The following is a 17,038-nucleotide window of genomic DNA, read 5'->3' as shown; positions in this document are numbered from 1 at the left end:
CTGTGGTAAGCGTCTCCTACATGTTTGGATACTGATAGCGTTTAGTCTCCAACTACTAGTACAAACTTACCAGTCCACTCACTTAATCCTATCCTCTTTAATTCCCCAGCATTACTATACCAATTAGGATCCCTCATTTATACCTAAGACTTGTAAATGGATACACGCTGAAAAGACTGTTAGATCACCTCCCACTTACAGGGGTGAGTTTATTTACCTTAGGAATGCAGGACAGTTTCCCAAATGGGTTTTAACCACCGCAGTTAACTGCCCTATGTGTCATTTTGGGGTCCTCCCAAATAGTGCCAGGCTGGGCCCCATGTAAGCAATTTCCCTCCCTACAACTCATTTTGAGTCTCTTTTTTATGGATGTGCGCCTCATTGCTCTGACAGAGTACCGTTCAAAATCCAGGTAATCTAGTATGCCTTTTTTGCCATTTCTCAATGTTATCCCATTCTTATTTTATCTAGACCACTGATCCCCTTTCCTAAATTGTCTGATTTCAGGTGTTTCTCATTGTTAGGTCCTGATGAGACCTCCTACCCTATGAGAGGTAGAAACACTGTCAACATGCTTGTAAAATAAACCAATGTACTCAGCCTTCATCATTGTCACAGAAGGCTGTAATAATTATTGTATATTGATCAGATGGTCGTTTTCTGTATTTTGGAAACCTCAGTGTATGTCACAACCTGTCACTTGTATATACATGGTCCGATTTCCCTTGGGACACCATACACCTCCTTTCTATTTTTACATGAATTTTCATTATAAGTAAGAATGCATTTTATTCGTTGGGCTTTTTGGGTGTTTTTCTGAGCTTGTGCATCTTTTTCCCTAATTATTGCTACTGTGCTAATTAAAATATGATTATTATAAGTATTATTGTTACGGTCTCATTTTCTCCACAGGTACCATAGTTTTTTTTATATATAACATATACCCTGGTTCTTTGTGAGTAAGGTGACCCTTGCTTGCTTCTCCTGAAAGCGATGCTTTAATGATGCGGCATTGTTGAAAGTTATGCCTGCTTTAATGCAATTTGGCACCAAAAAACATTAGAAGGTCCCACATATGCTCAAGAGTCCTACTTTTGATTTTGACTGTGTGCCTTGCGCATGAGGAAGAATGTGACTGTTGGATAGAAGGTTAGGTGTGGTTCCCCAGACCATTGAAAAAGACATCTTGAGGCCCCCATAAATGAGGGCAGATTAGTTCAATAACAGTTAACCTGCATCAGTGGCGGATGGCGTGTTAGGTCTCCATGCATATGCACCCTTGCTGGCGATGCCTTTGGTCTGTAGGGAATTTCTTATGAGACAGACTACTCTACATTGCCAAGTGTCTGGATAGGTCTAAATTCAGCCTGGTTGTACTTGTCAGAAATGGTGGTCTGTAGCTGGCAGTGGTATACACCCTGTCCAAATAGGGACCCTTGCTTCGAGTCAGAGTAAGGGGATTACACAGCTAAGATAACCCCGGCTCACCCCCTTGGAAATTTGGCACGAGCAGACAGGCTTATCTCAGAGGCAATGTGTAAGGTATTTGTACAAAACACACCCAGTAACAGTGATAACACTAGAAAATGGACACCACACCAGTTTAGAAAAATTGACAATATGTATCAAATTAAAATAAGACCAAAAAGGCAAAGATCCATCATACACAAGGAAAGATATGATTTTCAAAGAATATCCCAAAAATACAGTTCCTTGAAGTCGTTAGCACTTACCGGGGCTATCACGGCATTGTAGAGGGCCAGCTACAGCGTCGGGAAAGACCCCCCCAAACAGTACCTTGGAAACTGAAGAGGCCTTGGAGACCTTGTGGTGAATTGTGGTGCTGCTGGCGTCGTGCCGTGGGTCGGTACAGAAGTCAGTGAGTCATCAGTCACACGTGTTGCAGATCGAACTCCATGAGATCGAAGTCAGGAGCAATGACGTCAGCAATGCCGGGGATGCGGTGTCATCGCGGTCGGTGCATCATGCAATTCACAATGCGGAGTCCGTGGCTTTGGTGCAGGCATCGGCGTGGCGTCTGTGCGGAGCGATGGTGTCGCAGTCGATGATGCTGTCGTCGGCATCCCATGGCTGTGGTGTCGTCGAGGGTGGTGCTGCAAGGCGTTGACCACAGCTGTGTGCAGAGAGGGGTGTTGGTGACGGCGCTTAGGCAGTATTGGTAAGGCGAATGTTGCGTTGCTGTTGAATTCGATGCAACAAGGCGGTGCCCCTGGCCACTCTGCCTGCACCTGCGTCAAGTTCAACGAGATGCTACATCATCTGTGAGACCAGGGCTGTGGTGTCGTCGAGATCAGTGCTGAGTTACTCAGCGAGTGGTGATCAAAGCATCGGTGCAGGCAGTGGCATTGTTGATGGCATATGAAATGCTTTTTTTGCCATTACAGCTCAGCAAACACCTCCAGCGGCTCAGAACTGGCATAGGCACCTCTTGGCAGGTTCAGAACTCCCAAAAATGGAGTCCAGGCACTGTAGGTGAAGTCTTTGATGACCCTTTCAACAGGAGGCAAGCGAACACAAGCCCTTTGAGAAACTTGGAAAGCAGGCTCAACACAAAAAAGTCCAGTCCTTTCAGTGCCCAAGAGAGAAGCAGCAACCACAGGCCAACCCAGCAAATCAACACACAGCAAAGGGGCAATACTTCTCTTGACAGCTCTTCTTCTTGGCAGAGTCCTCAGTCCAGAAGTATTCTAAGGTTCTGAGGTCAGAGCCCCAATACTTATACTACTTTCATCCTTTGAAGTATGCAGGCTTCAAAGAAAGTCCCTCCTGCTTAGTCTAACCAGTTCTGCCCTCCCCAGGTCCAGCCACACTACAGGGGGGTGGAGACATTATTGTGAAAGGCAGGCACAGCTCTATTCAGTTGTAAGTGACAACTTCTCCCACCACTCTAGCTCGAGAAGACCCATCAGCCTGGTGATGTGCCATCAGGATATGCAGGATACACCTCAGCTTAATTTTGTGTGACCTAAACCAGACATTGATTCCACAGGCAGGCAGAGGCACAGAAAGGTATAACAAGAACATGCCCACTTTCTAAAAGTGGCATTTTCAACCACACAATGTAAAAAAACACCTTCACTAAAAGATTTATTTTTAAATCCTGAGCTCAGGGAGCCCAAATTCCAAATCTACACTTGAACAATGTTACAAGGCAATTCTAATGATAGCCTATGGGAGAAGTAGTTCTTACAATAGTGAGAAAAGAAATGGCCAGTATTTCACCATCAGGACATGCAAAACATACCAGAATATGTCCTACCTTTCACATACACTGCACCCTGCCCCTCGGGGTACATTGGCCTACCTTAGGAGTGGCTTATATGTAGTAAAAGGGAAGTTTAGGCCTGGCAAATGGGTACAATTGCCAGGTCGATATAGCAGTTTAAAATAGCACTTGCAGGCACTGCAGGAACAGGCCTGAAACGGTTTTTAAGGCTACCCATGTGGGTGACACAACCAGTGCTGCAGGCCCTCTAGTACCATTTGATTTACAGGCCCTGGGCACACACAGTACACTTTATTAGGGACTTACTAGTCAATCAAATATGTCAATCATAGAAAACCAATCAGAATCACAATTTACACAGAGAGAATGTGCACTTTAGCACTGATTAGCAGTGGTAAAGTGCCCAGAGTCCTAAAGCCAACAAGAACAGGTCATGAAAAATAGGCAGCAAAAGGTTTGGGGATAAACCTGTAAAAACGGCCAGGTCCAACACTACTGTGCCATTCTTTACTTGATGGAGTCCACAGCATGATAGGCCAAGACTTGGGGGTTGAAGGAGTTCTGTTTAACAGATTGCAATGCTCTGGCAAACACTTTTCATAAGTAGATTGACAAATATCTTGGTCTTCTACCACTAGTCACCTTGCAAGCCATTATCGAATAGAATCCTGAGTTAAATAAGAAGAATGTAAAGAAATAACAGAGAAGGAGGTGTGGCAGGTGAGAGGGTGAATTGGAGGAGGAATGGGAAATGGTCAAGTTAGACATGTGTTAAACATTCATCCTTTTCAAGTTGAATTCAAAATATTTACATCCTTAAAATTCTGGGAGTAACAGAAGATCAATATAGGACGTAACAGAAGATCACTGTAGGACGTCCTACAAATCCAGTGACACCATTGAATGTCCTGGGTCCAGAGCTGGAAGTATCTGAGACATAGTGGGCATTCTGAACTTATCCTTCCTTAAAAAAGCATTCAGCAGGTGGAGGTCCAATATAGGTTTGAGGCCTCTGTCTTTCATCATCTCAGGAGTCGGATACCTGATCGGTAGCCAGTGGGAGATGGATTTCCTGCATCAGAAATGCAGAGTACTCCTCTGGATATAGGAAAAAGGCTGGGTAGAGAGGAAATGAAGGGCAGGCCGTAGTCCCTTTGAAACATTTCTAAGACCCACCTGTTTGACAGGAAGGATTTCCAGCTAGGGAGGAAAGGCTGCTGCAGGGAGGAAGATTTTGAGGAATGCGGACCCTGGTTGTTTGAACAGTGCCTATCTCTGCCATAGTCCTGAAAAAACTGGGCTGGCAGCTGCAGTAGGGGTTGGGAGTGCTAGAACCATCTGGTAGCTAAATCATTAGAACAGCCTCGGAATTTTCTGTATTGATGGGGAAATTGCTTAGCTTATGTCCCTACCCCCAGATAATGTGCTGTGACATGACTATTCTTGAAGTGTTCTGGCACCAAATGTTACTTTTCTCTGAAGAGTGTAGAGCCATCAAAGGATTTGCCTATTATGGATTCCTGTAGGTCTCTAGAAACTCCAACTGAACTCATCGAGGCACGCCACTGGTGTCAATAGCCCTCCCAATGGTGGAGCATTGATGGGCAGTGAGGCCTACATCAACAGAGCTGTCGGTGTAAAGCTGGTGGTGTCATCGAAGTGGCTGAATGTCTTCTTTTCTTCACCACCGGCAAAGCAGTCATAGACCTGCTAGATTTTGTGAGATTTTTTCTTGAGGCTGATATGATGTGGAAGCCGATCCTCCAAAGAAGGTTGTTCTTCTTAGGTTGCCAGTGCTCAGTCTTAATTTCTTCTGCTTCTTAGTGCGAGTGGCTTGGATTGCGTCATCCATACAGGAGAAGGTATCCATGGCCTTAGATGTTTTTTCCAAGACATTTCTACAAATTATAGGGCTGTTATCATCGTGCAGGCAAAAGATGAATCTCGTTTGAGGATTATCTTTGTAAATGATCACCTTCCCACAGGATACGAAGAGGCTTCTTCTTTGAGGTTTACACTTGGAGAAAAATATCTTTCTCACCTAATCAGAATGTAATGGTGTATAACTCAACAAAGACAGAAAAAAGTTTTAGAAAAGGAATATGGAGGATAAAGCAGAAGTATCTGTCTGAAAGGAGAGGAAATCCCTGGGACTCACTTTCCACACAACGAGCAATAGAAATCTGAAGTGAGATGACTTTTGGGAGGGGGAAGGTTAGGGTACTCTCTCCCCACTGATTGGACTTCAGCTTTTTTGTACTGATGTTACTTGTCTAGTACTACGCACTGTCTTAAGACGTGCAAGATTGGTTTAGTAAGGTTACGTGTGGGACTCTCACTTCAGCAAACGGGAAATGATTAAATTATGTGAATCTATGAAAGATTCAAGCTGGAAAATCATTACTGTTGTGATAAGACGAAAACACTCCTCCAGAAGGCCATGCCCCATGATTCTAGCACCTGCCGGGGTAACTGTAGTCACATTGACCGCACTCGAGTACAGAAGAAAGAAAATATATACCTCAACAAGGTACAGTGGTCAATCCGCCAACATCGAACTGGCAGAGCATTAAAAATGTGTTTTCCTATTAGGATTCCGAATCATTGTGACTTTTAGCCTGTCCAGCACGTTTGCAATAAATAGGATATGCTATTATTAAACAAGCCCTGGCCCTCTGTGGATCATATGAATTGTACTATTGAATAGTAGAAAATCTACACCTTCTCTTCTTATGGAAAAGAAATGCTTTCAAAGAGCAGAACATAACGGCAGGGCTTTGTAGCGCTATACATGCTTTCAAGAGCTACAAAATGCAGCATAATTGCATGTGGCTTGAGATAACTGCTATGGGAGGGTCTAATGTAGTTCACAGTACTTTTAATTCTGTAACTTGACCGGGGAGTAGTTAAAAAAAAAAAAAGGTAAGTCCTTATTGTGGCCCACATAGAACCTAAAAAGATAACATAAAATAACAAGCATTGAAAATGCAATAGGTCTCGCCTTTGATTAAGTTAAAGCCATTTGCTTTGCTAATGGTATTGTATAGCAAAGCAAATGGCTTTAACTTAATGAAAGGCGCGACCTATTGCATTTTTAATGCTGGTTTATCTTATGGAACGAATACCCACGGACAAAGCCAATTGTCCTGGATTGTTGTAGGTGTAATGTTACTTGTATTATATATTTAGATGCAATGATAGAAGCAGCAAAATACCAGTGGGGCGGCACACTATGCCAAGCACAGATTTTTAGCTTAGGTGTTTTTAAGTCACGCCCTTAATAATATAAACCACGCCCCTTTTAGGAGACCCCCTTACCCAGTTTTTATCCCAGTTAGCAGCTAACGCCAGGGGAGGCACATTAAAGAGAACAAGCATGGCCGAAGCGGACCGCGCTTGTTTGGGTAAATAATTAATTAAATACACAGGCGTGTCCGAAGTGGACCGCGCTTGTGCAATCAAATACAGAAACGTAGCCATAACGGACCGCGCTTGTGCGATTAAATAATATCCATGCGTGACTCCGATTTGTGCGTGATAAGCTACCGATGGCCATGTTGCAAGGTGCTGTTTAGCAGATGTTACTGAATCTTTTGTAGCTGGTGCCAGTGCTTCTAGGCGCTGTATTGCAAGAGTAGAAACGAACCTTTACTTTTAAGAAGTTTTGGACTGTTTTTTTCTGGGTATCTCGAAAATGTGCACAGCAGTCGCACACTTACAATAAGAGTAGAGTCACGCAGGTTACAGATAGTCCTAACGGTAGAGTCACGCAGTTTACATATAGTCCCAACGCAGAGTCACGCAGGTTACATATAGCCCCAACGCAGAGTCACGCAGATTGCAGGCACCTGAGGGATCCAACAGCGAGAGAAGTAGGATATTGAGGACAAAGGGATCCCAGATGGGCTTCAGATCTCCTCGGTGAACTCGGATGTGCCAGTGAGCTCAGGTGTCCAAGAGGCAGCTGATGCAGCTTGAATCATGGGCCGTCTGCAGGCAGGGACTCGCCGCCCCTCCCCGCCCAGTCACCGGAACATGTGTTGCTCTCAACTTCTAAAGGTTTTCCAAAACACTTCTTCTATCGCAGGTGAATCCCGGGAGGTTGGAGGGGCTCAAAACCTCCTAACAGCTGTTAAAATGTTCGCCCCACGAGTCACACCTGTGCGTGTTAGCACTCAGCGTGTTCCATTCAGGGAATTGTAGTTTCACTTGCAGCATTTGCTAAAATAAATCCGTAAGTATTGGCTAATATGCCATGGATGGTTTAAGGTGTCCCATGGCGGTGGGGCTACCTTAGCAGATCTTTAGCAGACGAGGGATGGCTGTGCTACTTCTTTCACACTTCAGCTGGTTTCCTCGTGTGGGTCTGCCGTCCACCCCTCCTCCAGAGGCACAGAGCGGGAAGACGCTGCCTTCACCCCTCACTTTCGGGAGCTGGTGGAACCACATTCCTGCACTTCACCGCACCTGCTGTGCCCCAAAAAAAGTGTCCCGGGATGGGTGGATAAGTGGTCAGGGCGGTGAGACATTGCCACCTCCTGCTGTGCAAACCTGTCCCTGAAGGCAAGGGCGCTGCCTACCCATCTACGACCTCTAAGTGCAAGACTGCCTCTCCCAGCCCAAGACACAGATGCATTAATTCCGAACACGTTGGTTTAGGTAAACAATTTATCAAAAACATCACCGGCTGACTTTTTTTTAAGGCGCTATTTGCAATTTCACAGTGAAATTACAGTGACTACTTTTGGCCAAACGGGTAACGCCTCTTGCCTTGTTTCAGTTGCTTAATTTTTAATTAAATAATTAATTAAATACACAAACGTGGCTGAAACGGACCGTGCTTGTGCGATTAAATAATATAAAACAATGAGGGGTAGGGGGCTGAAGCAGGAGAGGCTGTCCGAGCGGCCATTACGAGCATGCGGCCGGCGCTGTAAATGAAAAGTCCTTACTGTCCTTTATAGGAGAGCGTGTAAATCCGCCTTTAAAAAATCCAGTCCCGGTGGGTGGGGCCAAAAGTGAACAGGGTGGAAACCAGGAGGGACTAAAAAGCCTCCTGAACAGTCAGTACACCCCGTTTAGCATAATTGGTGACGTCAAATGACGAACACCAATGAAAATTACGGCCGGAGACGAAAGTTAACTGCGTAAACCGTATTGATTCCAAGAAGGCTTGCATGGCGAGAACAGCGCATGCGCGCTGCTAAAACCAGGCGAGACCTAAAAAGCGATAAGGAAAACATTTTAATATAGCAATGGTAAATACCAGATTACATCAAAATATTGGAAATGCTTCAGGAAAAAAAAAATATCACAGAGTTACTTAGGGAAAATTAAGTCTAAAAACTGTTGTCCTGATTGCAGCAGAGATGCTAATATCGTTTTGTGCACAAACTCCCATTTGCTTTCAAAATAGGATTACAAGCCAGATCCATATTGGCATGACACAAGAGTTTGTAACTCCTGTGAGCAAACAGTGCAAAATATCAGTTTGGGCAACTCAGAAAGGGTAAATTAATGAGTAATTTGCATGTAATGTCTCATCCTGAGGAATCGAATATGGAACTGGGTACAAAGTGCACACCCGCTATTTAATGAGAGCACATTTTGCAACACCATTCTGTACAACAGCTAGAATCAGCCCCAAGTGTTTCAAACCCAGTGTGTCAGGGTGAGGGGCATACTTACCTTTGACAATGCACGCTGGCCCCATTTGAAGTGCTACTCTGAAGCACCTTAACTTGCATATCTTCAGGAGCAGAAGATGATGGGGAGTGTGGGAGCTGTCTGGACAATAGCCTCACATCTCCACATTATGCTAAGCACTCTAGTAAAGACAAAAAGGAATCCATACCTTATGGAACCACCGGATGCTCACAAGACTTGTCAATAGTGGAGGTCATCTTGAATGCCTACAATAAACGTTCCTCAAGGTTCAGAGCGTCTTTCATAGACAATCGTGATAGATATTTGCTGCAGCTGGAACTTGCTGTTTAAAGCTAGAATACTTGTAAACTGTTAATCTGAGAAGTCAACTAAAGGCATCATTGATACTAGAGAGTATTCACGCACCAAACTTTCAAATGTTATAGAGACTTGCACTTTGTTTTTTTCACTAGGAGCGATCTGTTGGGATTACAAACTAAATTTTGCAATTTGTAGTTTCATGAGTCCTCTGTAAGGATATCAAATTCTATTTCGCACTTTGCTTTACACCGGGAGTCATCTCTTAGTATTACAAACTCATTGCACTAGATTATTCTCAGAAGCAGTGTTCTGATTGGATTTTGAATTCATTAACTTGTCCAAAGTGTTCTCTTAAAAAACGTCAACAGAATCACATAGGCACATAGCTGTTTTTGTGAGACAAGTACATTATTAACCTGGTACAACGAACACACGTAGAACCACAAAAAGTTATTTCACAACATTGAAGCTCAGAAAGAATACTGAGTTTCATTTCATTACAGAAAGTGTAAAATACTGAGCGCGTCAACAGATATCAATGCTCCTACAGAGACGATTAAGCCCAGCGGAGGAAACTGGCAGTGTGCTGATATTGAGTGTCTGTGTTGCTCTTTCATTTTGTACTCCTCTTTCCCTGGCTCTCCCGCTAATCAGCACAGTGAAGTGTGGATGCTACTATCACTCACGATGAATCCAGATTGCAAAACTGACAAAGTGGAGAACTAGGGAACATTGAATAAGCTTGTGGGAATTGACCCAACAATACCGTTTGTGTGAACTTGCATATCTACAAGTTTAAACCACCAATAACCAGATAGAGCTAGAATTTTCTAAGATATTATACTCACTTGTTGAGTTAATCTAATGGGAAAAGAGCCTGACCCAGTACCTTCAAGTCACAGTTAAGAATCAGCAGCAGAGAGAACACAGTTTTTCTTCCCTCCAAGGATGTTAAAATAATCTAATGGATTTGGGCAAATACCGTGAATATTATTCATAAACCTGCAGACAATCATTTATGATACGCCTTATATGAATGGCCATAATTATAGATCTCATTGTTAACATTTATAATGCGTCTCATTCTTGCTCTTCAACACGTGATAAACTACATTTTAAAAGAAAAAAAGGCTTACATAGTAGTTTCTTTTGATATACAGTAACATTTACAGTCCTTTACATAAAATACCTAAAATCTACTATTTCAGAATTTTCCCGCTCAAGATGTCTAACCTTGGACCAAATTCAACAAAACTGTTTTTTTAAATTAATAAACAACATGATGTAAAGCATCAGGGAAGACCAATCCAAAGGCGGGAATCTACATATCATAAAGGCAACGTTCATCTTTCATCACATTTCACAATAACAAATAGTAATATGGTTGGTATTGTAGCAAAAAAAGAAAGGGACTCTGCAGTGACAAGGTGCAGTGTAAACAGTAACAAAGCAAAGTTAATATGAATGCCAATGAAGTAACTGCAAACATAACAAAACTGAAGACAGGTGGTGATGTGTGCAAATGGTGTCTACTTCATTTCCTTAAGTTATTATACATTCCTGACATGGAAGATAAACACGTGGCAAAATAAAATTATCAATCACTCATTTTAACTGATGTTCCTAGGCCTCATACACATTTATGTGATTTATATCATGAACCACAGTACCATAACCATCCAAAAACTGGCTTCAGGCTCATGGAAGAACTGCCGATTTTTTTGTGTATGCAAGGACTGTGCCGGCTTCAATGGGCTGAAAGTCCTAAAGAAGTACAAAAAGGGAACAAAATTAACTTATTTACAAAGAAACCATGAGATTGCCACCAAAATATATAGTCTGAAATTTGTTTTCAATGTCCTACCTAGTGAACTGTATTATTGCTTCACATAAGCCAACATTTCGTATTTTTTCATTCTTTTCAACCTCGTTTGGATGATAGAATAGAATTTTCTTCTCCTCCTAATAATATAAAAGATCAAGTAAGGCACACAGGATGCATCTTTTTTCCAAACATGGTTACACTGCAAACCAAAATGTAATCTAAATGAGTGGAGTCTGCCATATGTTTTGCACTTTCACGTCACGGATCTCGATTTCAGTGCGATTAAGTTCAGCACAGTTTCATCCAAAGGAGAACACTATTAAATTAAGATTTGGATTATTGAGTATCTTGCATTTACAAGAGCATATTAAGGCACAACTGAGACGGTTTTCCAAATTCTGTAAATATATATTTCATCTAGATACTTGAATAGCTATGTCCTTCTCCTAGGAGTCCCCTTCCAATTGTGGCATTCAAAAATTATAGTTATTGAAAGAACTTGCAAATATTTATTTTGCCTTGCCTTTGCTATTGCTTAGCGTAACTCCCCAAGCTAACTCTCTCCACCTTTCCATTCCAGTAACAACTCCAATGTTAGCTCTTCCTGTCTGTGTACTTATAATTCTTGTCAACATGATATTACACAAGCAGACTAACCTGTAGCTAGGCATCAATATCACCAAAGAATCCCATCACGGACTTGGAACATCCTAAGATCTTTGGCTAAATCCTTCCGCCCATACTAGGGCCCTCTGACAAAGACACCTACACCATCCCAACTATGGAAGGGGTAACATTCCCCCACCAATCCAACATGGACTACAATCACAAACATGCATTGGGAGAAGTCGGAATACCCACACGCCAACGGCATCGGCCAATGGGAAAAGCCACATTTTGGAAGGCATGCAGTAGAGAATGACAGGGAAGGGAATCAAGAAGACAATTCTGGAGTAAGATACCAGATAAATTAGGACAATCATACAATTCTTAAATCAAAAACACACAAAAGGAGAAGGAATAAGGCTTGTGCTCAGTGGTTTGGTTGACAGTGGATCCTAGATCCTTTCCCTTAAGGGCACACTCCACTCGGAGGAACTGTTAAGATTCATACACTCCACAGCAAGAACATTCTATCTAAATGGTACATGTCACTGCACAAAAACCTTCTAATATACCAAAGTAAATTACTCCTGAGAAATGCATCATTAATTCCGATGTCATGTAAGAGTTTTTCAGAGCAATGCTATAGAAGAAGCACGTTTTTTTCTGTCACATTTCTTTGGTCTGAAAATTATGCTTGAACGGTTATCATATTCGAGATGCAGCTATAGCACAGGAAATATTATTTTGACCCTTGAGGCTTTTAGTATTAGGGCCTTTTCTTTCTTAGATCAACACCTGCAAATTTAAACTCAAGCAGCCACCTTCTGAAGAAACAGGGTGACAGGAAAAAAACAAGCATTTGCAATGCAATAGGTCTCGCATTTACGCTAGTTTGAGATATTGACATTGTAAATGAAAATGCCTTTTTTTTGTTTTTGTTTTTTAACACATACATAAAATGCATTGTCATTTATATTACCAATAGCTCAAACTCGCGTAAATGCGAGACATAGTGCATTGCAAATGCTTGTTAAATTTTGGAGCCATTTCACAGGGGAACAAAAAATAAAGGAAAGGGGGAAAGAGAGGGCGAGAACTATTTCTTGAAATCACAGTTTTCAGTGAGTAAGTGAGGAAGAGCTAGTCATAAAGAGAGGGAATACGCAGAAGAAAGAGAGGGGCAGCTACCAGCAGCAGAGCAGAAGAGAACACTGCCCGTGCCTCCTTTTCTGCCCACCACGCCGTCCCGAACTGCAAGGAATGCCGAGCCTTCCCTGCAAAGTTAGAGTCTGGCGGGAGGCTCAAACATCCATTTATTATGGGAAAACCACTCAATTTCCCTGTGTCTAAAAATGAATGTCAGTTTGTAATGCAACTGGTGCTCACGAAAAGCGCTTTGATACCTTCGAGTCAAGTACATGCTATATAAAACTGCAAAAAAGTGTAGTCCACCTTATTTTCTATTTCTGGGTAACTCCTGGCACCTGGCTTCCACAAGGCTCGCGGCGCTCCGCCCACACACTCCCGTTTAAGCACACACTTGGGATAGCGCGCCCTGTCTGTGATTGGTCCTTGCCTGCCCCTGGGGGGGGGCGGTCTCTGTGGACACCAGGTCGTCTTAAGTGGCTCACACTGTGAGAAACGGTTTGCTGCTGCTTGGTTCGTGCAACGCTGAAAGCAGAGGAGCCGCGAGCATGGTGAGGGGCGCAATGTCTATGCAAATGGGGAGTGAAGGACAAGGCCCCCGTGTGCCTGGCTGGAAGGTTTTGCTCCTATTCCTGGCTGTGATAGCACGCTCCCGTGCGTTTGGTTGGCCAGGTCGTGGTGTGGTGAGCATGGTGCTTCGCACGAAGGCTGCATAAGTGGGCCCATGGGTGTAGGGACTGGGGGACTTTTAAAACAAGCATGCCGACAGGCGCCTCTTACCGCTAAATTATAGGAAGTCTCCCGGACAGGACCACTTAACTGTAATTCACGTGCAGCACGTCTTCCGGAGAGGAGCACTCAAATCTAATTAACGCGCACAACCTGCTCATGGGAAGCGCGTTCACACACCAGAATCTGCGCGTGCCCCGGTCTGTTCATGGGAAGCACGTTCACACACCAGAATCTGCGCGTGCCCCATCTGTCTCCCTTGGGAGGCAGCACGCTGACAATAAGTCTCGCTGGCAAGACCTAAAAACACCGACATTGTTACAGCCAACTAAACATAAATTGGGGAAATGAAACCTCCCCAAAAATATTTTCATTTGCAATGGTTTTAAAAATATGTTGTAATTTGCACTTTTGTTTGCTTCTACTGCTGAGGTGCACATGCTGATTGGTGGTGTGCAAGTTGTTTCACGAGCCGTTGCGCAGAGACATTAACTGTAGCTGCTGCAAAGCCAGCTCATACTTCGTGCCCGGATGCTACACACAGAGTCATGGAGACATGCCCAGCTCCCTCACACACGGACCATGGTGGTCCTGTCCAGCTATAGCAGCTTCCAGAGCATTCAGAGCGGTTGATTTCAGTGATAGACCAGTGGAGCTTTGCAATGCAGAAAGACCAGAGAGGTGTGAGGTGATGTCGTTTTGGCTGCAACAGAAAGGAGCAAGGGAGAACAAGGGACGTCCAAGTACGGTGTAGGTGTGAGGCTACACAAGTTAACAGGCTTTAATCACATTAAGCCCAGTGCTTGTGCTACTCCAGCACCGCCAGCATATAGGTGGAAGCTTAAGAATTAGTGCAAGTCAACAAGCTTGAAGCAATTTTCAAGGTTGCTCCTGTCCACAAACTGTAGTCCAAACCAGACCAAAAAAAAAAAAAAAAGTACAAAGACCCTCAAATACAATTCCTAAGAGTTCCTTCTAAACTGCAGTTTACCTGTCATCATACCAGAGGACACGGGGCGTGGCTTGGACGCCGATCGGGATGGCGGCGTGAGCTCGCAGCTCCGCGCGGAATCCCGCTAATTCTCCTGTTTTCGGGACCCTAGGCGACCCGAAGACGACGTTCCTGCCCTCTGATGTGTATGGGGACAGCTGGGCGCAATCGGAGAGTCGCTGGGGGACTGCTGGCCCCGAGAAGATCGAGTGAAGAGGCGGCCGAGGTGTTGCTGAGGGTGAGAAGAAAATGGCGGCGAGGAGGTCGGACGGTCCCGAACTTCGGCCCTGAACCAAGTTGTCGCCGAGTGGCACGAGATCCTGCACTTGGCTGCCCGAGGCACTAGGATTGGCGGTGCTGTGTCCTGAGACCAGGGGACGCTGACCTGATTCACCCAGGAGCCAGGGGACCCTCGTTGGCCACCGCTCTGAGACTTATCCTTCCCCCCTCAGGCCGGAGGGGGGTGGCGGAATGGAGCCCGTCCACCTGGCCATTGTTCCTGAGAACGTCGGCGGGGACATTGCGCTGCCTGGTGCCCGGTGACCGGCACGGACCCACGGGCGTAATCGCAAAACGGGCGACAGGACTTGTGACGCAGCACCCTGGCATGGCGGCGATCGGAGGGCCGATGCCCGGGAGTCGCAAGGGGGACTCGGCGACATCAACTCAGCTGAGTGAGAGTCCCTCCCCGGAGCTTGACCAGGAACAGCGGCTGAACCGGCGTTTGGATGCCATCCTTGATGCGATCACCTCCACTAAGGAAGCATTGCACAATGACATTGCCCAAGTGGCCACGGGCCTGGGGCTGCTACGCGCGGATCACGCGAAGCTGGCAGACAGGGTCAAGGACCATGACCAGCTGTTGCTGGACCTGAAGCCATCGGTGGTGACCGCGGAGCACAGGATCACGGACATTTTGGCCCGACTGGACTCACTGGAACGGAGGGCGGAGGATGCAGAAGGCCGCAATAGACGGAACAACGTGCGGGTCGTAGGCCTGCCGGAACGGATTGAGGGGGAGGATGCGGTGGCCTACATGGAGAACTGGTTCCGCACTGTGGTGGCACCGGAGGGGCTTACTCCTTTTTTCACTCTGGAGCGAGCTCACCGGGTGCCTGCTCGCCACCCGGGGCTTGGCCGCCCCCCCCGGCCGATGGTGGTGCGGCTCCTCCACTACAAGGACCGGGATCTTCTCATCCAGCGGGCCAGGATGTCAGGCCCATATGGGGTGGAGAACAGTAAGGTAACGATCTTTCCGGATTACACTCAAGCGGTCCAGAAGAACAGGGCATCGTTCCTTGCTGTGAAGAAGGAGCTCAGGGAGGAAGGCATCCAGTACTCCTTGCTCTACCCAGCCAAGTTGCGGATCATTATGGACGGTACTACGCACTTCTTCCAGACTCCGGACGAAGTTTGGCAATGGCTCGAGTCATATAGAGCGGGGACGGACAAATCACACCAAAGTAGGCGAGACCAACCCAAGCAGCCCCGGGTGAGGCAGTCACAACGCATCAGATCCCGCAACAGGCGCCAGCGGGAGAAACGGGAGGCTCAAATGGCGGCGGAGAAGAGGGATGCGCTCGCAGCGACGGCGGCCATTACAGGATCGCAACAGAACAGTGAACGGGCAGAAACGGACTCGGGAGGGGAAGGCAGCAGAACAGGAGAGGAACTTTCAGAAGCGGAAAGTTCGAAGGGGCCGATAGTGACCCCACAGACATCGGATGGTATTTTCTGCGGCTGAGGTAGAACTGGGACTAGATCGGGACTTCATGGTAGGGTGATATCCTGTTGATGGAGGGCGGGTTGCCGGGAGGGGGAGCTGTGTGCGTTGGAGGGGGATGAAGGTGCGGGGTGCGGGCTCCGCTAGCTGGGGTCGGCGGCGACTCACCCCCCTTGGGCCCTTAAGGTCGACTGTGGTGGAGACCACAGAGTAAGAGTGTGAGAAGTTGGTTCAAGGTTTGGATGGGGGCGGCCACTGGGTTTGTGTGCTCTGTCCTGGGGAGTGGGGTTTGGGAAGTGTTTCAGTTTTGGGAATGTTCGGGGGGGGCAACTGCAATGGGGGGGCCATGGACCTTTGTGTTTTGATTCGGACTGTACGAAGTTGGAATGGGGACATTACCTAACTTGAAATGCCTAACGTGGAATGTCCGGGGGCTGCGGACCATGGTGAAACGTCACAAAGTACATGCATATCTGGTACGCAGGGGGGTTCAGATTGCTATGCTCCAGGAGACTCATCTCACCAAAAAAGAGTGCGCTGCCTGGCAGAAAAGATGGCGGGGGCAGGTGTTTGGCACCACTTACTCAGCGTATGCCAGGGGGGTGTTGATCTGGGTGAGGGCGGGGATACCCTTTCAGGTGCTGAATCAAGTAGTAGATCCGGATGGCAGGTATGTGGTGGTGGAGGGGAGGTTATATGGACGGGATGTGGTTCTCTGCTGTGTCTATGCACCGAACACTGACCAGGGCCGATACTTTGATAGTCTCTCGGGGTCCTTGGCCTCTTTCCTGGCGGGTCCGATAG

At 45.9% G+C, this 17,038-nt stretch overlaps 1 protein-coding gene across 4 annotated transcripts in view; it reads right to left on the bottom strand.

Annotated features, from left to right (window-relative positions):
• The window catches only part of CCZ1 (CCZ1 vacuolar protein trafficking and biogenesis associated), a 302,840-nt gene that overhangs the window by 178,403 nt on the left and 107,399 nt on the right, over nucleotides 1-17,038 (bottom strand). For 3 of the 4 annotated variants that reach the window (XM_086940736.1, XM_086940735.1, XM_086940734.1), the window contains 2 exons: nucleotides 11,079-11,176; nucleotides 10,885-10,978 (listed from right to left, as the gene is read on the bottom strand). In XM_086940736.1, coding sequence (XP_086796862.1) covers nucleotides 10,885-10,978; nucleotides 11,079-11,176 — 192 coding nt within the window. The remainder of the gene's footprint in view (nucleotides 1-10,884; nucleotides 10,979-11,078; nucleotides 11,177-17,038) is intronic. The other variant, XM_086940737.1, reaches the window with a different exon arrangement.

Source organism: Lissotriton vulgaris, chromosome 10, assembly GCF_964263255.1.
Source record: "Lissotriton vulgaris chromosome 10, aLisVul1.2, whole genome shotgun sequence".
In the NCBI taxonomy this organism is placed as follows: Eukaryota; Metazoa; Chordata; class Amphibia; order Caudata; family Salamandridae; genus Lissotriton; species Lissotriton vulgaris.
Note: the sequence above shows the minus strand (reverse complement) of the source record. Positions and strands in the feature narration are given on the sequence as shown.